This window comes from Danio rerio, chromosome 5 (genome assembly GCF_049306965.1).
Source record: "Danio rerio strain Tuebingen ecotype United States chromosome 5, GRCz12tu, whole genome shotgun sequence".
NCBI classification, from domain to species: Eukaryota; Metazoa; Chordata; class Actinopteri; order Cypriniformes; family Danionidae; genus Danio; species Danio rerio.
The window spans coordinates 77992190-78014716 of record NC_133180.1 but is presented as its reverse complement, the minus strand read 5'-3'; the positions used below and the strand labels follow the sequence as shown (position 1 = coordinate 78014716).

Here is a 22527-nt window from a genome sequence, read left to right as displayed (position 1 = left end):
AAATAGCCTTCAAAAATAGCCGTAATGTGTCCTAAATTATAATAAGCTGAAATGAGGATCCACATTTATCCAGAAATTCACAGTGCAGATCCTGTAATGGCTAATATTACCCATAATGCATTGCGTGTTGCATGTGAGGTGGATTAGAACTACAAATGTGGTTAAAAAGTGCTAAAAAACTACAAACATGCCGGATGTGTGAGACCAACCATTAGGGGGAGAGACTTAATTACTGTTAATTAACAAACGAAGATGTTTTGAAGAATGTTGGAAACCGGTAACCATTGACTCCCATTTGTTTTTCTTACTATCGCAGTCAACAGTCAACAGCATTCTTCAAAATATCTTCTTTTGTGTCTAACAGAAGAAACTCATAAGTGTTTGGAAATGCTTGAGAGAGAGAGAGTTCTGGGTGGCACGGTGGCTCAGTGGTTAGCACTGTAGCCTTACAGCAAGAAGGTTGCTGGTTTGAGTCTGGGCTGGATCAGTTGGTGTTTCAGTGTGGAGTTTGCATGTTCTCCCTGTGTTGGCGTGGGTTTGCTCCGGTTTCCCCCACAGTCCAAACACATTCGCTATAGGGGGATTGAGCAACCAAACTGTCCATAGTGTATAAGTGTGTGTGTGTGAAAGAGTGTGTATGGGTGTTTCCCAGTACTGGGCTGGAGGGCATCCACTGTGTAAAACATATATTCTGGACAAGTTGGCGGTTCATTCCACTGTGGTGAACGCTGATAAGTAAAGGGAGTAAGCCGAAAAGAAAATGAATGAATGGTTACCGGTTTCTAACATTCTTCAAAATATCTTCCTTTGTGTTCAGCAGGATTTCTATCTTTGATTGAACTTTCCTTTTCAGAAGATATACGGACTGGTAGCAAGTCAAAAACTCCAATGCTTCGTCTCGATTCACACACTATCCATCCTATATAGCCTTCAAAAATAGCCGTAATGTGTCCTAAATTATAATAAGCTGAAATGAGGATCCACATTTATCCAGTTTTCACAGTGCAGATCCTCTAATGGCTAATATTACCCATAATGCATTGCATGTTGCATGTGAGGTGGATTAGAACTACAAATGTGGTTAAAAAGTGCTAAAAAACTACAAACATGCCGGATGTGTGAGACCAACCTTTAGGGGGAGAGACTTCGATAAGGATGTTTGAACGACTGTTAGTTAACAAACGAAGATGTTTTGAAGAATGTTGGAAACCGGTAACCATTGACTTCCATTTGTTTTTCTTACTCTGGCAGTCAACAGTCAACAGCATTCTTCAAAATATCTTCTTTTGTGTTCAACAGAAGAAACTCATAAGTGTTTGGAAATGCTTGAGAGAGAGAGTACTTGGTGGCACGGTGGCTCAGTGGTTAGCACTGTAGCCTTACAGCAAGAAAGTTGCTGGTTCGAGTCTGTTTCTGTGTGGAGTTTGCATGTTGTCCCCATGTTGGTGTAGGTTTCCTCCGGTTTACCCCTCAGTCCTAACACATGCGCTATAGGGGAACTGATCAACTAAACTGAGTTATGTCCAGCTGCAGAGCCGCAGTCCCACACGCACGTTTCAGTGCACACAATCTTGGCAGTATACAAGGAGTATAATACAGGAGACCTATATGGCCTGTATGTGCACATATATATACTGTAAGTTTGCCTATTTATAGCATATATACGCATATATGCAGTGTATATATTATCATACATGTGCATACTGTATATAGGTTTCATATATGCTCATATAGGTTCCTTCCATGCGGGTAGCTATAGTATAACAGTGGTTTGTTCTGGAGACAATCAGAAACTAATATTGCTGAAGGGGCGAATAATAATGACCTTACAATGGCTTTAAAACTATTAAAAAACTGCTTTTATTCTAGCCGAAATAAAAGAAATCAGACTTTCTCCAGAAGAACAAATATTAGAGGAAACACTGTGAGAAATTCCTGACTCTGTTCAACATCATCTGGGGAATATTTGATGATATATCTAATAATTTAGACTTGAACTGTCCTTCACAGAACAGTAGACATGTTTAGGAGGCAGAGCTGGTGTTTTCTGCAGTGTGACGTCATTAGTGGACATGTGGATGAGGTCGGGGTACGAGGACGAGCGGACGGGACGGGCCTGTTTATAGGAAGGCCTGTTTAATGACCTTGTGATCCGCAATCAGAAATAATGAGGCATTTGGGGATTTATTGTGTCCGCGGTCTGGTATGCGTGGCCTTTCCGCAACACGGGGTCCGGGTCGCTATTGTCAGCCGCACACAAAGAGGGGAAGGTGTTGTTCATCAATAGGGAAGAAGACGCTCTCCGGGAAGATGAGTCTGGAATAAAAACACGAGCATTCCTCAGATGTAGCCTGACTTTAACACTGACACGGGGTCAGATTTCTGCAGGACAGGACTGTACGTGCTCAGACACGCTGTTTTCACTTCACTGCTGTGTGTTTGAGACAATCGAGCAGGCTTCTGTGGTTTGCCTGATCAGAGTCTGATCAGAAAACATCTTAAAGGGGCAGTTCACCCAAAAATGAACATCTACTCACTGTTTACTCACTCTGTCTTTCACTCACTTTTTTTTCCCTGTTGAACACAAAAGAAGATAGTTTGAAAAATGTTAGAAATCTATAACCATTGATTTCCAAGTCAATACATTTAAGACTCAGCATTAATTTTGAAAGCTTGTCTCCTTGATCGGTATGTAATTAGGAGCTGCTTTCAGATTTAAAGAGGTAGTTCACTTAAAATAATGATGTTTTACTGACTATTTTCTCACTATTTATATCTTTATGAGTTTCTTTTTTTCTGTTGAACACAAAAGAAGATGTTTTGAAAACCTGTAACCATTGACTTTCATTGTAGAAAAAAAAAATCCCATGGAAGACAATGGTTACAGGTTTCCAACATTCTTCAAAATATCTTCTTCTTCATGAGTTTCTTCTGTTGAGCACAAAAGAAGATATTTTGAAAAATGTTAGAAGCCTGTAACCATACTGAAACCACTATTAGTTTTTTCTACAATGGAAGTCAATGGTTACCGGTTTCTAGCATTCTTCAAAATATCTTCTCCTTCGTGAGTTTCTATCTTCTGATGAAAACAAAAAGATATTTTGAAAACCTGTAACCATTGACTTTCATTGTAGGAAAAAAACCCCATGGAAGACAATGGTTACAGGTTTCCAACATTCTTCAAAATATCTTCTTCTTCATGAGTTTATTTCTTCTGATAAAAACAAAAGAAGATATTTTGAAAACCTGTAACCATTGACCTTAATTGTAGAAAACAAACAAGCAATGGAAATCAATGGTTACCGGTTTCCAACATTCTTCAAAACATCTTCTTCTTCGTGAGTTTCTTTCTTCAGTTGAGCACAAAAGAAGACATTTGAAAAATGTTACAAACCTGTAACTATACTATAACCACTATTTGTTTTTTCTACAATGGAAGTCAATGGTTACCGGTTTCTAGCATTCTTCAAAATATCTTCTCCTTCGTGAGTTTCTATCTTCTGATGAAAACAAAAAGATATTTTGAAAACCTGTAACCATTGACTTTCATTGGTGGGAAAAAAATACCATGGAAGTCAGTGGTTACCGGTTTCAAACATTCTTCAAAATATCTTCTTCGTGAATTTCCTTCTTCTGTTGAGCACAAAAGAGGATATTTTGAAAAATGTTAGAAGCCTGTAACAATACTGTGACCTCTATTATTTTTTTCTACAATAGAAGTCAATAGTTACCGGTTTCTAACATTTCTCAAAATATCTTCTTCTTCATGAGTCTCTTTCTTCTGATGAAATCAAAAGAAGATATTTTGAAAACCTGTAACCATTGACCTCAATTGTAGAAAACAAATAAACAATGGAAGTCAATGGTTACCGGTTTCCAACATTCTTCAAAACATCTTCTTCGGGAGTTTCTTTCTTCAGTTGATCACAAAAGAAGACATTTGAAAAATGTTAGAAGCCTGTAACTATACTATAACCTGTATTTGTTTTTTCTACAATGGTAGTCAATGGTTACCGGTTGCTAACATTCTTAAAATTATCTTCTTTAGTGTTCAACAGAAGAAAGAAACTCATAAAGCTTTGAATTCACAGTAAATAGTGAATAAATTTATATTTTATGGGTGAACTGTCCCTTTAAGATGTGTAGTGATCATGGGTCTTGATCTATAGACAGTTAAAGATGCTGTATGGGAATAATTGTATGAAACCTGTAACCATTGACTTTCATAGTAGGAAAAACAAATCCTATAGAAGTCAATGGTTACAGGTTTTTAGCATTTTTCAAAATATCTTCTTTTGTGTTCAACAGAAATGACAGTAAATGACATTTATTTTGGGGTGAACTGTACCTTTAAGACTAAAAAATAGCTCATTTGAGCCAGACAGAAGCCTCTTTCACACAATAATATTGATTAATTGATGTAAAATTACTGAATCGACTTCCCTGATGAATTAAAGAATGTGCAGAATTCCATCAATTTACTGATGTGACTCTGTCAGCTCAGGTATTTTGTTTTAAAAGGGGTCTGTTCACACACCATCTCTTCACAGCAACTATCAGACGTTTTCTGGAAAAGTCTCAGACTCTATCACTGACACGGGGGTCATCTTTCCGCAGGACAGGACTGTACGTGCTCCGACTCGCTGTTTTTACTTCACTGGTGTGTGCTTGAGACAATAGAGGAGGCTTCTGTGGTTTGCTTGAGTTCCTTTCACAAGACAACTCTGATAGCCTGGGGACCGGGGGTCAAATTCACAAAACATCCTAGGTTTAAAAAAACAAAAAGCTGCCTCTCATATGGAGAATGAAGCCTCATGCATTGCTCAGGTGTGAGTTTCTCACAGACTTCAACAGAGTGTCCAAATCTTGATGCTTCTGTGGGTCTCGTTTATCAAATTTGAGCTGTATTCTCTATTGGATTCGGATCAGGGGATTGGCTGGGCCATTCTGCAGCTTGATTTTTTTTCTCTGAAAGCATCTGAGAGTCTCCTCGGCTGTGTTGTGGATCATTGTCTTGCTGAAATGGTTTGATCTTCATCCTCCTGCTGATGTAGATGCTGGACTGAAGCAGCTGATATTCATTTACACTGAGGAAGAGCAGAGGATTGCTGAAGAACTACTGAGAAATTTTTGCTGCTGTCTGGGCTTTCACTGCCCAAATACACTTCCCTTTCTTCATGTGTTCAATACTTTTTCCCTGAATCATTTCATTTTGTTACTCATATTTTTTAAGTGTAATATTAAGAATTTGGGGGCGAGGCAGTGGCGCAGTAGGTAGTGCTGTCGCCTCACCTCGGCTCAGTTGCTGTTTCTGTGTGGAGTTTGCATGTTCTCCCTGCCTTCGTGTGGGTTTCCTCCGGGTGCTCCGGTTTCCCCCACAGTCCAAACACATGCGGTACAGGTGATTTGGGTAGGCTAAATTATCCGTAGTGTATGAGTGTGTGTGTGAATGTGTGTGTGGATGTTTCCCAGAGATGGGTTGCAGCTGGAAGGGCATCGGCTGCGTAAAAACTTGCTGGATAAGTTGGCGGTTCATTCCGCTGTGGCGACCCTGGATTAATAAAGGGACTAAGCCGACAAGAAAATGAATGAATGAATGAAGAATTTGGACTGCAATACCTACTTTAGCCACTAGGTGTCACTTCCTGCAACTTTAAAGCCTCATTACACATAATAATGACTGAAAAAACTCACTTAATTTTGACTTATTTCTGAAAACAAGTCATTGCCAAGAAAATCCTTCTTGATTTAAGAATTATTTGGACTAAAAACAAGACAAGAACTGAGTAAAAGTAAGTAAGAAAGCATTTTTTCCGTGTAATATTTTGAACTGCAATGCCTATTTTAGCCACTAGGTCAATTCCTGCACCTTGAAAGCCTCATTATTCGTCTCCTGGATGGATTGAGTCCTGTTTACTTCTCCACCGTTTGACACACGCACACACACACTCTCTCTTCGTGACAATGACAGGAAGCAGGAAGGTCACCTGCAGACGCTGGTCTCCCCTCAGGTTCTTCATCCCTCCGTAATCACACACTTTGATGCCGGAGTGTTTGCTAAAGCATGTTTGCAGTGACGGCGAGAGTGTTTAACCCTCGAACGATCCCTCCCGAGGGCCCTTGAAGAACTTTTTTTTGGTTCGGTGCCACAGGAAGGGTCTGCTTTATGTCCCTGTTTTATTTGTTTTCCTCCCCGAGTCAGCAGCAGAGCATCCAGCAAACATCAGCCTCATTTGTGTGTTTGGTCAGAAGCTGAACAAACAAGAGGCCGGAAAGAGCAGAGCAGGGGATGAACTTTAGACACTCACAAAAAAACCAAATAAAAAAAAACAGGAAAGACAGCGTGAGGACTCGCATCCTCCAAAAACACACAGCGACTCCTAGCAGATCCTAGAGAACACACGTGACCTGTGGATTAATACATAAGTAGATTAACCCCGCCTACAAGCTCTGATTGGTCCATAACTTTGAAACTGACATTGATGTGCAGCACTGTGTGTAAGAGTTTGTTTACTTTAACGTGGCATTTTAGAAGTGAGATGGTAGCATGTGATCACATGAAGAATAATGGAAAACTTCACATTCTGTGTGTGGGTCTATATTACACTGGTGATCTTGCTAAAGGTTCCGGGTTCGAATCACAGATGAGCTCCCAATTTATGTTGCATCCCCAGTTCATCTTAACTATAATTTTCCACTGAACCAAAGGGAAGTTATGGAGAAAATACCTTCACAAGGCATGAATATAAACATTGAGTGTCTGCATATTTGCGATCTGTTATACAGCCTGAAAAGCTTATTGTTTTTTCATTGTGGGCTCCAAGCGAGACACTAAGAGACTATTAACTAATATATCCAATTTTTGCTTTACAAATGTCTCAAAAATGTCTACAAATTCATAAAACTGATCTGAGATCAGGTAAAAACTATTAAACCTGTTCGTTGATTCAGCACTAGGGGGCGAACTGAGCAAACACGCTCCCGGACGAGCCCCCAATTTCTGTCGCATCCCCTGTTCATCCTACTTTTTAACTGAACCACAGGGACGTTAAGGAGTAAATGCATTTACAAGGCATGAGTATAAGTATTGTGTCTGCATATTTGCGTTCTTTAATAAATAATAAAAAAATGATATAGTTTTTTCATTGTGGACTCTAAACGGGACAATAGGAGACTGCTAACTCATATATTCCTTTTTGTTTTAGAAATGTCTCATTGAAACATCTACAAACTCATAAAACTGATCTGAGTTCAGATAAAAAACTATAAAACCTGTTAATTGATTCACCACTAGGGGGCGATCTGAGTGAACACACTCCCGGACGAGCCCCCAATTTATGTTGCATCTCCAGCTCATCCTAGTTACAATTTTCAACTGAATAACAGAATAAATCTATAAAAGCTGTTCATTGATTCAGCACTAGGGGGCGATCTGAGTGAACACGCATAATTCATGTGGATTTTATAGTTTAACACAAATAACAGATCGCCACCTAGAGGAGAAACATTAAATCGTCTAAACATTTCATGATGTAATGAAACCCAGAAATCGTGTGATCTTCCCAGAGGTTCTGGTTCTGAATCCCGGACGAGCCCCCAATTAATGTTGCATCCCCAGTTCATCTTAATTATAATTTTATTTATAATTCTATAATTATAATTATTAATTTAACCGAACCACAGGGAGGTAATTGATAAAATAGCTTCTCAAGACATAAATATGAATATTAACTGTTTGCAAATTCATATAAAAAATTAAAGCTAATTAAAATTAAAGTTTGTATATTTCACTGAGCTCTAAACAGCACAAATAGAGACTGACTAATATATTCCTTGTTGCTTTACAAATGTCTCGTTAAAGCATCCAGAAACTCGTCAAACTGATCTTAGATCAGGTACAAACTATAAAACCTCTTCATTAATTCACCACTAGGGGGCGATCTCAGTGAACACACTCCTGGACGAGCCCCCAATTTATGTTGCATCTCCAGCTCATCCTAGTTACAATTTTCCACTGAATAACAGAATAAATCTACAAAAGCTGTTCATTGATTCAGCACTAGGGGGCGATCTCAGTGAACACGCATAATTCATGTGGATTTTATAGTTTAACACAAATAACAGATCGCCACCTAGAGGAGAAACATTAAATCGTTTTAACATTTCATGATGTAATGAAACCCAGAAATCGTGTGATCTTCCCAGAGGTTCTGATTCTGAATCCCGGACGAGCCCCCAATTAATGTTGCATCCCCAGTTCATCTTAATTATAGTTTTCAACTGAACCACAGGGACACTATGGAGGAAATACCTTCACAAGGCATTAATATAAATATAAAATGTCCGGATAATATCTGTTCTTTCATACATTTGTTTATTTTATAATTTTTTTGTTATTAGTTCTACACGAGACAATAAGAAACTGACTAATATATTTATCTTCTGTTTTACAAATGTCTCATTAAAACGTCTACAAACTCGACTAATCCCGGACGAGCCCCCGTTTTTTGTTACATCCCCAGATAATCTACTATAATAACTGAACTCCTGCTCTGTTCCAGATTCGTGTTTTGAGTTTGGACTCTCGGCTGTTCTGGGCATAGCGTTCGGAGGATTTCTGATCGGAGTTCTGCTCACCGGTGCTTTATGGTTCATTAAGATACGCACAGGTAAGCTACGTTTTGAGTTATGTTCAGTGGAGCTCATGAATTCTCTAAATACTGGAGCGTGAGAAGCCGTATTTGGTAGAGTTTTCTTCTCCTTTAGCTTATGAGGGAAGAGGCGGAGAGAGCTGCTCTAACAAGCCTCGCGATGGTTTCCCACTAGAAATAAGATGAAGTAAGGCCGCAGCCGCTGTTGATGATTTGATGGGACTTTGTGAGCAGTTCTGACTGCCTCGTGAGTTCTGTTATCATTGGTAACATCATATCTATATGTGTGTGTGCTTGTGTGTGTGTGTGTTTCAGGGCATCCCGTGGCTCTGGGAATGAGATCAACAGCAGCCGAGCTTTCAGGTAAACTGAACTGAAAATTATAAAGCTGTGTGTACCCTAACACCTATATACACTATCATGAATTATTAGTCCCCCTTTCAACTTTTATTTTGTTTTTAAATGTCATATTTCGTTCTTAAATCGCAATATATATGCCCATGCCTAATATCCGATGGCCAGAAAGTGATTCATTTTTTTTAAATAAATTGTTCAATTTTTGGTATTTGTTATGCAGCAAGCCCAGAGATTGTGGTGTACACTGTGATTTTATATAAAATTAACTTATATTAAAAAAATTTTATTACACTTGTCTAATTACCCTAACCTGCCTAGTTACCCTAATTACCCTAGTGAAGCCTTTAAATGTCTCTTTACGCTGAATATCAGTGTCTTGAAGAATATCTAGTCTAATATTATGTGCTGTCATCATGGCAAAGAGAAAATAAATCAGCTATTAGAGATGAGTTATTAACACTATTATGATTAGAAATGTGTTGAAGAAATCTGCTCTCCATCAAACAGAAACTGGAGAAAAAAATAAACAGGGGGGCGAATAATTCTGACTTTAACTGTATATATATATATATATATATATATATATATATATATATATATATATATATATACATATATTAAAAAAAATATATATATATGTATGTGTGTGTGTGTGTGTGTGTATATATATATATATATATATATATATATATATATATATATATATATATATTTTTTTTTTTTTTTCATTTATTTGCCAAGAGTGCACAAACAGTCAAGGATTTTTTAATTTAATAAATTTAATTTATTATTTTATTACCTCATGGTAGATATACATACAAACAGTGCATACAAATCAACACAAGAAGACAAAAGGACATTTAAATAAGTAGAAAATAAAATAAACAATACAAACGATAAGGTTATATAAATATATACAGTTGAAGTCAGAATTATTCGCCCCCCTTTGATTTTGTTTTACTTTTTTTTTTTAATATTTCCCAAATGATGTTTAACGAATTCAGGAAAATTTCCCAGTATGCTTGATAAATATTTTTTCTTCTGGAGAAAGTCTTATTTGTTTTATTTCGGTCAGAATAAAAGCAGTTTTAATTTTTTTAAAACCCATTTTAATTAGAAATGTGTTGAATAAATTTTCTCTCTACTAAACAGAAATTGGGGAAAAAATAAATGGGGGATATTAGTTCAGGGGGGCTAATAATTTCAACTGTATATATATATATATATATATATATATATATATATATATATATATATATATATATATATATATATATATATATATATATGATCAATGTGTAATAGGTGCATTGTTTACTTTTTTAACTACAAATGGGAAATAAAAAACAAATATATAAAATTATATAAACAGTAAAATAAAATAAAATAAACAAACAGCAAGAGTCCTGTACGTTTAAGACCATAAGAAAACCAGCTGATATCAAATAACATCATAGTTGGTAAACTTACAGCATGGTGAATGGGACAATATATTCACACTACACCCTGCTTTTAAAAGAGCTTCAGGATAAAGTTGCAGAAAAGCACAGGTTAGGAGAAGCCTAATTAAATTAAAAGTTAATTAGAAGGTGAATTTCAGGTTGTATAACAAATAAAGTCGTTATTTCATAGGGGTGTGAGGATATAGGCACTATATGTGGCTCTCTCCCATTCAGTGCGCTTTAAGTGTACCAACTATGATGACTTTAGCTGCTGAGAAAGCCTGAAATGTAGAAAGGGAGCATCATAGGATTTAATTTGTCAATGTTTTGGTAGTGTGGAGCAAGTGTGTTGAATCCAGAATGCCAAATATACCTGTATTACAGCAGGCACTCGATGGTTTGGCTCCGCTCAGCACACTTCCAGTGCATTTCCTCTCCACGCTGCGATGGCTTCATCTGATAGTCGCCAGGGAAGTCTGCTGTGTTTGTTTCTCTTGATTGCGCTCATTCATTGGCTCTGTGTTTTGTCCAGTCCTCTCCATATCCGGATGCCCGTGTGGTCTGACCAAACGCCAGCCAGTGCCCACCCACCCGTCTCCATCCGAGAACAGCAGCGCCAACGCCAGCATCGGCAGCACCCAGAGCACACCCACCAGCAGCATGGCATAACCCCGTCCTGATCCAACAGGAGGAATCTGAAACCCACCAGCAGCATGGCACAACCCCGTCCTGAAATGGAGAAACCAGAAACCTCAAACCTCACGCCAGTTTCACATGAGGTCTGCAGTGTGTGTGCGGTAAAGATGCAGTCAATGAGTATGTTTACATGGACACCGATACTCGAGTTTTAATGTGATTAAGACGACACTCTGATTAGGAGTCGACCATGTAAACAACTACTTTTGATGACCTTAACGTGACTTCATTATAAGGTAAATAATTAGATTACTGACGTCCATGTTAAAGCAGCCAATGATATCGTAGCTTTCAGTAACAAAAACTCTCAGTAAGACAAGCGTTTTTAGCAGTGAAGTCAATGGTTACAGGTTTTCGAGCATTATTCAAAATATCTTCTTTTGTTTTTTTCATAGGAACGAAAGTCAGACAGGTTTGGAACTAGTGGACTACTCATTCATTTAGTTTCCTTCGGCTTAGCCAGTTTATTTATCAGGGGTCACCACAGCGGAATGACCCACCAACTGTTCCAGTATATATTTTACACAGCGGATGCCCTTCCAGCTGCAACCCAGTACTAGGAAACATCCACAAGTGGACTAAATGATGACAAAATTTTCATTTTTGAGTGAACTGCCCCTTTAAAAGGAGGCGTGTCCCCAAACCCCACCCCTAAACACAACCATAATTGGTGGATGAGCAATTCACATCATACAAATCCATCTGATTTAGCCACTATATCACAATATTTATCACTATATTTAGCCGATATAGATGGATTTGTATGATGTGAATTGCTCATCCACCAATTATGGTTGTGTTTAGGGGTGGGGTTTGGGGACACGCCTCCTTTTAAAGGGGCAGTTCACTCAAAAATGAACATTTTGTCATTATTTAGTCAACCTGTGGATGTTTCCTAGTACTGGGTTGCAGCTGGAAGGGCATCCGCTGTGTAAAATATATACTGGAACAGTTGGTGGGTCATTCCGCTGTGGTGACCCGTGATAAATAAAGAGGCTAAGCCGAAGGAAACTAAATGAATGAGTAGTCCACTTGTTCCAAACCTGTCTGACTTTCGATTGTATGAAAAAAACAAAAGAAGATATTTTGAAGAATGTTAAAAACCTGTAACCATTGACTTCACTGCTAAAATGCTTGACTTACTAAGAGTTTTTGTCTTGTTTCTAGTCCAAACATCTAAATATTCTGAAATCAAGAAGAGTTTTCTAGACAACACAGACATATTGTCTTGTTTTCAGACATGAAGAGTCAAAATTAAGTGAGTTTTGAATTTAAACAAGCAAAATATTCAGCCAACAGGATCAGACAATACACTTATTAGATTATTTTTCTCACCCTATAATTAAGCAGATTATTTGGCTTGTTTCAATTAAAAACTCACTTCATTTTGACTCATTATGTCTGAAATCAGACTATATTTTGAACTTGTCCAGAAAATGCTTCTTGATTTAAGAATATCTAGATATTTGGATTAAACAAGACTGAAACTCTCAGTAAGACGAGCATTTTCAGCAGCGTGTAAAGAGATCGATATCCATGTCAGTCAATAAATGCTAATTATTTTGAACAGTGCAAAAACAGGACACACGTTACTTTATTAAACACAATTTTCGGACGGTGACTGCATGCAGTGGGAAGGCTGTTAACATGGCCATGAAAACTAAAAATCGGCACCGCAAACACACTGCAGATGGATTAAATGTGCTAAACAGGCCTCAAACGGCTCATCGGCCTCAGGAAGTCAGCGGGGACGCAGAACAAAAAAAATAAAAAGGAAAACCTCGGCTCCCAGAGACAGGAAAAACAACGCATAACCCCCAGGAACTAACAGGAAATTGGTGGCATTTTTTCTCCGACGGAGGCCAATCAGATCTCACAGACACAAAGCGGTCTGACGCACCGCTAAATGCGGCTCAGAGAGACGAACAAATAAACGTCAGACCGCCCCGATATTTCCAAAACACTCCACTGAGGACTGACAATGCAGCAACCCCAGCTGACTATTGGACACGGGCGATGAAAGACAGCGTGGGTTTATTCGTGTTTTCCCTTCATATCTCATATTTATTTCCATACACTGCTAAAACTTATGCTTTTCTCACTCAGAGTTTCTAGCTTAAACATCTGAACATTCTTAAATCAAGAAGCTGTTTATGGAAACGTAACAGATTGTGTCAAAATTAAGAGTTTTTAATTAAAACAGGCTAAATGATCTGCCAATAATCAAAGCTGCAATAATAATTTTGTCAAAAATGAAACCAGATTATTTTGCTTCCCCAATGGCAGATTAAAAACTCCCCTCACTTTGGCATTTGGCATCAGTGTTTTTTATTGTATGCACTTATTTTAATAAGATAGTCGCGTTTCAAACTATTTTGTTTTACATCTACATAATTTTTTTGTGAGTTTTATTGACTAAAATAGTTATTGATTTAACTAAAACAAAATAAGGCACCGTCATTTTTGTTAACGACTGCCCTTATAACTAAAATATTAACCAAAAACAATGTTCAAAATGCATTCAAACTTCTAAAGAGGCCTTATTTCATTAAAGGAAAATTTATTATAGGTCCTTTTTTTGTAGGATATAATGTGTATTATATATCCTACCTCCTTTTAGCATTTGGCATCAGTGTTTTTACTGTATGTACTTGTTTTAATAACAAGAAGTTGTTGATTCAACAGAAAACAGGGCACAGTATTTGTAGTTAAAGTGTATATACTGCCCTACTTATAACTAAAATATTGAGCAAAAACAATGTTTAAAATGCATTAAGACTCCTTAAAAGGACAACAAAATGTATTATACTGTATATTTTTTCTTGTTTTCTGGGGGAAATATGAGCCCTCGCATCATTTTCTTCTTCAGAAATCAGTCAAAATGAACAGAGTTTTTAAATTAAAACGGATTAAATAATCTGCCGATAGGGTGAGTGAAATAATCTTGCCAAAAATGAAAAAAAACAAAAAACAGATTATTTTGCTTTGCTCATTGGCATTATTTAGCTTGTTTTAAGTGAAAACACCTCATTTTGCCTCATTATTTCTGAACACAAGACAATATTGTTGCTTGTCTACAAATTGCTTCTTGATTTAAGAATGTTTTGATATTTGGACAAGAAACAAGACAAAAACTCTGAGTAAGACAAGCATTTTTATCTTTATTTTTTGCAGTGCAACCACATTTCCTTAAAGGGCAGTTCACCCAAAACTGAAAATCATTAAGCTGTTTCAAACATTTCTGAGTTCCTTTCTTCTGTTCAACACAGAAGAAGATATTTGGAAGAATGTTGGACACCTGTAACCATTGACTTCCATTTGTTTTTCTTACTCTGGCAGTCAACAGTCAACAGCATTCTTCAAAATATCTTCTTTTGTGTTGAACAGAAGAAAGGAACTCAGAAATGGTTAAAATAGGGTGGCACAATGTCTCAGTGGTTATCACTGTGGCCTCACATCAAGAAGGTCACTGGTTCGAGTCCCGGCTGGGTCAGTTGTAATTTCTGAGTTTGCATGTTCTCCCCGTGTTGGCATTGGTTTGCTCCTGGTGCTCTGGTTTCCCCCACAGTCCAAACACATGAGCTATAGTGGAATTGATCAACTAAACTGACCTTAGTGTATGAGTGTGTGTGTTTGTGTGTGAATGATTGTGTATGGGTGTTTCCCAGTACTGGGTTGCGGCTGGAAGGGCATCCGCTGTGTAAAACATGTGCTGGAATAGTTGGTGGGTCATTCCACTGTGGCAACCCCTGAAATATAAGGGACTAAGCAGCAAGAAAATAAATAGTGAGCAAATGTTTATTTTTGGGTGAACTGTCCCTTTAAGGCACAGGTGTCAAACTCAGTTCCTGGAGGGCCGCAGCTCTGCACAGTTTAGTTCCAACCCTAATTAAACACACCTGATCAAACTAATTGAGTCCTTCAGGCTTGTTTGAAACCTACAGGTAAGTGTGTTGGAGCAGGGTTGGAACTAAACTGTGCAGGGCTTCGGCCCTCCAGGAATTGAGTTTGACACCCCTGCTTTAAGGGAACAAACACCCTTGTTATAAGAAACCCTCAAACAACCTTTTATTAAAATATAAAGGTTTTTATTGGCATTTGATTATCTCATTCATTCGTTCTTTCATTTTCCTTTGACTTAATCCCTTTATTCATCAGAGGTTGCCACAGCAGAATGAACCGCCAACTTATCCAGCATGTTTTATGCAGCAGATGCCCTTCCAGCTGCAATCCACGCCATCACAGGAGAACATGCAAACTACTCACAGAAACACCAGCTAGGACTCGAACCAGCAACCTTTTTGCCGTGAGGTCACAGTGCTAACCACTGAGCCACCGTGCCGCCCTGATAAGAAAAAAAAAACAAAGTTCTTCCAATGCAAAGAGAATTTCCTCATACTAAAGTTTCTTCATGGAGTATTAATGTTTTGTTTAGATTATAGCACTAGCAGCAGCAGTACAGCTCTTTACCTTTATTTTTTACATTATATTTGTTGTGTTGTTACTGAATCGGCTGTCTCCTGTGGGACAGATTGGGAAATGGCTACCTCTGAGTCTCTGTGGATGTAGATTTCTGAAATATTTGCTTGACCAACACTAGATAAAGTGGCTGAATCTCACGAAATCTGAGCGAGGGTGTCCTATATAACTCCCAAATCAATGCAAAAACACAACAGTTGCTTTCTCGCTTAGAGTATTTGCCTTGTTTTTAGTCTGAATATCAAAAAATCCCTTAATCAAAAAGCATTTTCCTGATAAATAATATTGTAACATGATGTGACGCTGACAACGTTGATCCAAATGCAGGTTTATTAAACAGAGAATGCTCAGGAAAGCAGAGGTCAAACCTGGAGTAAGCAGATATACACAGGCAATCCAGAGTCGTAAACAAACAAACAAACAAACAAACAAACAAACAAACAAACAAACAAACAAACAAACAAACAAACAAACAAACAAACAAACAAGACGAGGGTCCACGGCATAGCAAGCCACAATGCAGTAAACAAGACTCAGCAACAGTGTGTGTGTGTGTGTGCTGCTTAAATAATCAGTCTTTGACAATCCTCCAGCTGTGTGTATGCAATCAGTCAGGATTGGGAACTGCTGTGTGTGTGTGTGTGTGTGTGGTGCATGACTGGATCTTGTAGTCCATGAAATGGTTGATTTGTAGTCCATTAGCGATCCATGTAAATACCATGACCATACCGTGACAAATATATTACAATTTTAAAGCCGGGCAGCTCAGCGGTTAGCACTGTGGCCTCACATGGAGTCGCGTGATCCTTTAGAAATCACTCTAATGTTAATTATTGTTATTATTAATAACGGTTATAATAATACAAACAGTAATGACTGGAGTACTTCATAGTGTATGCATTTCTGCAGCGAAGACAATTCATTTTATTCACTGTAAAAACGTTTACGACAAATGTTTTTATGTACTTTTTATAATAAAATAATCCAGTTTCAGACTAATTCTTTCAGTTATACATAATTAATAGCATAAATAATTAAAAGCTGTTGATTTAACTAAAAAGATAAGGCATAACCTTTTTTTTTTGGCGGTTACAGTGCATATTTTCCCTAATTCTAGCTAAAATATTGACCCAGAAAGCATTGAGAATCCTACAAATGCTCTGTTTTATTACAGCCGAATGTATTATAGATCCTCTGAATAGCCGAAGCGTCACTTCTCTCTTGATTTGGGGGTGAAATATGAGCCGTCGCATCATTTTCATGAGATTTAAAACATTATATCATCAAATCAAACGCTCAGTAACCAAATATTACAGAGTATGTTTATTTCATTTTTGTAACTTAGTTGTCATTGAGTGGCAAAATATATTTTATTAAGCCTTAAATGAGGCTCATCGACTTTTCTGTGTGACTGTATGTACAGTAGCTGCGCTAGATTCAGTATATAGCACATTCCTATACAGTATATATAGATATATATATATGTTGAATTATTTTTTACATTTAACATCCAGTGAAAATGAGCCCAACAAACACAACTCTGTGATGATGTAGCTTCTTTTACAACCGTATACTAAACATCTTCATGTGAATGTATTCATGCATTTGTGTTGATTACTTTTATATGTTTGTGCATGTGAGAAAATAACAAGAAACAACAGACAATTATTAAATTAAAGGAGTAGTTCACCATATAAAATATCATGGAGATAATTCCCTATGATATTACAAGCCGGATTTTCTTTTTAAATGTGTGGAACATAAAAAGAGACGTTTAGAAAAATGTTCACGCTGCTCTTTTCCATTCAAAAAAGCCAAAAGTGACCTTATATTACATTGAAAAATGCTTAGTGTTTTTTGTTTCTTGTCCAAATATCTAAAAATGTTGAAATCAAGAAGCATTTTCTAGACCATAAATAAAAAAAAATATTGTTTTGTTTTTTAGAAATGAGTCAAAATGAAGTGATTTTGTTTCCTTAAAACAAGCTAAGTAATGCTATTTCAAAGCAAAAACAAAATTACTTTGCTTTTTTTAAGGAAAAACTCAATTTTGACTCATTATTTCTTTGACCTTTTTTAGATTCATATAACATAAAAAGATATGTTCAGTAGAATGTTCACGCTGCTCTTTTCCATACAGTTAAAGCCAAAAGTGACCTTAAATTACACTGTAGAAAATACTGGGTTTCACTCAATAGATTTGTGTTAAGACAAGATAAAGCAAATAAGTTAACTTAGTTTTTTTTTTTTAATAAATTTAAGTGGATTGGACATAAAACAATTAAGTTGTCTCCTAAAAAGCTTAAATAATTACATCGTTTCAGCCTATTTTATATAACTAATTTGAACAAACAGAAAATGTGTATCTTTGAAATTGTTTTGAGTGTATCATGCAGCAAAAATCAACCTGATTTGCTTTTTAAATGTGTGGAACATAAAAAGAGACGTTTAGAAAAATGTTCACGCTGCTCTTTTTCCATACAAAAAAGCCAAAAGTGACCTTATATCACACTGAAAATGCTTAGTGTTTTTCGTTTCTTGTCCAAATATCTAAAAATGTTGAAATCAAGAAGCATTTTCTAGACAATAAATAAAAAAAAATATTGTTTTGTTTTCAGAAAATGAGTCAAAATGAAGTGATTTTGTTTCCTTAAAACAAGCTAAGTAATGCTATTTCAAAGCAAAAACAAGATTACTTTGCTTGTTTTAAGGAAAAACAAATTTTTGACTCTGGATTATTTCTTTGACCTTTTTTAGAGTCATGTAACATAAAAAGATGTTTAGTAGAATGTTCACGCTGCTCTTTTCCATACAGTAAAAGCCAAAAGTGACCTTAAATTACATTGTAGAAAATACTGGGTTTCACACAATAGATTTGTGTTAAGACAACATGAAGCAGTTGTTAACTTATTTTATTTATTTTTTTTTACAAATTTAAGTGGATTGGACATAAAACAATTAAGTTGTTTCCTAAAAACCTAAATAATTACATCATTTCAGCCTATTTTATATAAGTAATTTGAACAAACAGAAAATGTGTATCTTTAAAATTGTTTTGAGTGTTTCACACAGCAAAAATACTTTTCTTACTTTTTTCTTACTTATTTTTTGACTCATTTCTTGTCCAAATATCTTAAAATGGTTAAATCAAGAAGCATTTTATAGACAAATATTGTTTTGTTTTCAGAAGTCAAAATAAAAGCCTAAAGTGGCCTTGAATTACACTGTAAAAAAAAAAACAACCCAAAAGGAATTAAGTTAATTTATTAGTTTTATTTTAAGTTAGTTTTAATTTCATTCATTGAACTTAAAATAATTAAGTTGTGCCCGAAAACAAACAAGATTTGTGTTGTTCAGCTTATTTTAAGTAGTTTGAATAAGCAGCAAACAACATTGTTTTGAGTGTAAAAATGCTTTTCTTACTTAGATTTTGTCTCGTTTTTACTCCAAACATCTGAAAATTTTAAATCAAGAAGCTTTTTATAGACAAATATTATTATGTTTTCTTAAAACAAGCCAGATAATGTTATTTCAAAGTGAAACAAGATTATTTTGATAATTAAAAAAAAAAAAACACAATTTGAATTTTTTTAAAACTTTTTTTTTTAGTTCGTAGAACATAAAAAGAGATGTTGAGCAGAATGTTCACGCTGCTCTATTCCATACAGTAAAAAGCCAAAAGTGACCTTAAATTAGACAGTCAGAAATACTGGGTTGCATGAAAATAGATTTGTGTTGAGGGAATTACCCTAACATGAGAGAATTAAGTTAACTAATTAGTTTAATTTTACAAATTTAAGTGGATTGAAAATAAAACAATTAAGTTGTCCCACAAAACAACTCAAGAACTGTGCTGTTTCAGCGTATAACAAACAGCAAACACCATTGTTTTGAGTGTAAAAATGCTTTTCTTACTTTGATTTTATGTTTTGAGTCTACTCCAAATATCTTAAAATGATTAAATCAAGAAGCATTTTATAGACAAATATTGTTTTGTTTTCAGAAACGAGTTAAAATTAAGTGATTTTGTTTCCTTAAAACAAGCAAAATAATGTTATTTCGAAGCAAAAACAATATTATTGTAGTTGTTTTAAGGAAAACTCGCTTATTTTTGACACAAAATGTTGTTTGCTCGTCTAGAAAATGCTTCTTAACTTAGGAATGTTTAGATGTTTGACGTCAAAAACTCAAGAAAAACAGTGAGAGCATTCATGCACCACATTTCCAAAATCATTTTAAGTCACGATCTTCTGAGAAAAGAATCCAGATGAATTGTTTTCTTTAATCCTCAAGTGTATTTCTGTGAATTACTCCTTTATCATCAGGTGGATGTGAAGAGCAGGACAATGCCTCTCGAGCACTTGTGCAATATCTGTGGTCTTATGTTCATATCATGGTCTGTGTCTGTATGTTCAGTTTTATAGCGTGTTTCTGGTATATTATCTCCTCATTTGTATTGCATGTTGAGTCTGGAACGTTTCCATGTAGAAAGCACTTAGCAGACGTGTCATATTTCTCCAGTTTTCCCATTATTTTAATCTGATTCGACATACTTTAAATTAAACGATGAAAACCAAGCCTCCTGGTGTCATTGTGTTGAGTTATTGGGATGTTCTGGGAATGTCCTGCTCTGAGAGTTGACTCATTTCTACATGTCAGTGCTGTTTTCAGGTGAAAAGAAAGACATTATTATGATAATATGAGTATTATATTGGCGACACAGTGGTTAGCACTGTTGCCTTACAGCAAGAAGGTCGCTGGTTCGAGTCTGGGTCAGTTAGTGTTTCTGTGTGGAGTTTGCATGTTCTCCCTGTGTTGGCAGGTGCTTCGGTTTCCCCCACAGTCCAAACACATGCGCTATAGGATAATTGATTAACTGAACTGGCCGTTGTGTATGAGTGTGTGTGTGAGAGAATGTGTGTGTATGGGTGTTTCCCAGTACTGGGTTGCAGCTGGAAGGGCATCCGCTGTGACTAAGCCGAAGAAAAATGAATGAATGAATATTATATGCTTTTCTTACTTGGAGATTTTGTCTTGTTTCTAGTCCAAACATCTTTCAATCAAACAAACAAACAAGTTCTTATAACGTGAAGCATTTCAGCTGGACAAGCAAAACATCTAGTTTTATTTTCAGAAATAATGAGTCAATTTTAAGCGTTTTTACTTAAAAGAAGCAAAATAATCTGCAAATGGGGTAAGCAGAGTAAACTGGCTTTCATGTTGAAATAAGATTTTTTTTGCTCACCCCACTGGAAAAGAGCAGCGTGAACATTCTGCTAAATTTCTCTTTTTATGTTCCACAGATTTTAAAAGAATACAGGCATTTACTATGATATTATTGATATTTTTGGTGAACTACTCCTTTAATTTGATGCTGATGAAGTAATTTCAAAGCAAAGACAAGATTATTTAGCCAGTTTTGTGTAAAACAAATAATTTTGACTGATCATTCCTGAAAATAAAGCAATATTTTTGCTTGTCTAGCTAAATGCTTCTTGATTTAAGCATTTTGAGATATTTGGACTAGAAACAAGACATCTCCAAGTAAGAAAAGCATCCTTTTGTTTGGATTTCACATACTTTATATTAAACAGATGTAACATATATTTTAAAATATTGCAAAAATGTCTGTTTACATGTTTTTTTTTAATCATTGGAATAACAAATATGGACGTGTGTGTTAAAACGTGTTAGCTATGTAAAAATTATTTCAGCCAAAATGAAAGATTTCAGCATTAAAACAGTAAAAATTTATTATAAATCCAGCAGCAGAATAATAAAAGGAAGTGAGAAGTAAATAAATAAATAAATAAACATCACAAATAGCGTAAAAACTTTCTAAACTAACACATTTGACTGACTTTTAATTCATTTCAGCTGGTAAAATTCAATATTAAATGAAATAAAGTATATTTTAAAGCTTTATTAAAGTAAAATAATAAAACTCAATACATAAAAAAAACAACAAAAAAAGGTACAAATAAAGTGTTTAAAATAATCTCATCATATTTCCAGAATAAAGTGATTGAATTTAAAGAGAGAAAAAAATGTAAAGAAAATTTACATTAATTTTTTAATCTACAAATGCCTGTATAATGTGTTGTTTTAACAAATAATTACTCAAAATTAGGGGTTTTTACTTAAAGCAAGCTGAATAATTTGCAAATTAAGATAAGCAAAGTAAATTTGTACAAATGATTTCAGCTAAAATGAAAGATTTCAGCATTAAAACTGTGGAAAATTCATCATAAATCCTGCTGCAGAATAATAAAAGAAAGAAATTACAACAAATAAACAAAATATCCACTTTTAATTAATTTCAGCTGGAAAATTTTAATAATAAATAAAATAATCTTTTTTAAAGCTTCATTAAAGCCACTAAAATACAAAAATGAAACTTAATACATATATATTTTTCATAACTATATTTCTGGAATAAAGGGATTAAATATAGAAAGAAAACAATTAATGTAAATAAAAATAAATAATAATAATAATAATAATAATAATAATAATAGGGCGTCAAGTACTGGGTTGCAGCTGGAAAGCCATGCGCTGTGTAAAACATATGCTGGAATAGTTGTGGGTTCATTCCGCTGTGGCGACTCCTGATTAATAAGGGGATAAATAATGAATGAAAGAATGAATGAATGTGAACGGGATAGACTGTAAATGACTTGATGAGTTTGAGAAGTAAGTAATATTTCCCATTATTTCCTCCGCAGGCCGCACTCCTGTCCTGCATAATGAATATTATTGCCAACAAACGCTCCGACTGTAATTCACCAGCAGATTATTTCCCCTCTCCGCTTTTTTTTCTGTAATTGAAAACATTTTTCGATATATATTGGCCAGAGAAATGAACAAAGCAGGTTTTCCTCAGCCTCCCGCAGCTCGTGTGA

At 35.7% G+C, this 22527-nt stretch overlaps 1 protein-coding gene and 1 long non-coding RNA gene across 8 annotated transcripts in view; one reads left to right on the top strand and one right to left on the bottom strand.

Moving 5' to 3' along the window:
• eng (endoglin) overlaps positions 1-13455 on the top strand; it is a 54967-nt gene extending 41512 nt beyond the window's left edge. The window contains exons 12-15 of one of the 7 annotated variants that reach the window (XR_012406562.1): positions 8562-8669; positions 8967-9014; positions 10983-11403; positions 12294-13455. Coding sequence is in view for 1 of the 7 variants with exons in the window: in XM_073951721.1 (XP_073807822.1) it covers positions 8562-8669; positions 8967-9014; positions 10983-11119 (293 nt within the window). In the remaining 6 variants the exon portion in view is untranslated. Of the gene's footprint in view, positions 1-8561; positions 8670-8966; positions 9015-10982 lie in introns of all 7 variants that reach the window. The other 6 variants (XR_012406563.1, XR_012406564.1, XR_012406565.1 and 3 more) reach the window with 6 other exon arrangements.
• Positions 3397-7112, bottom strand: LOC141385700 (uncharacterized). Its single transcript, XR_012406578.1, has 3 exons — positions 5121-7112; positions 3977-5071; positions 3397-3414 (listed from the first exon to the last, which is right to left on the bottom strand). It is a non-coding gene; the product is annotated as an uncharacterized lncRNA (long non-coding RNA).
• Positions 13456-22527: the final 9072 nt, after the last annotated feature.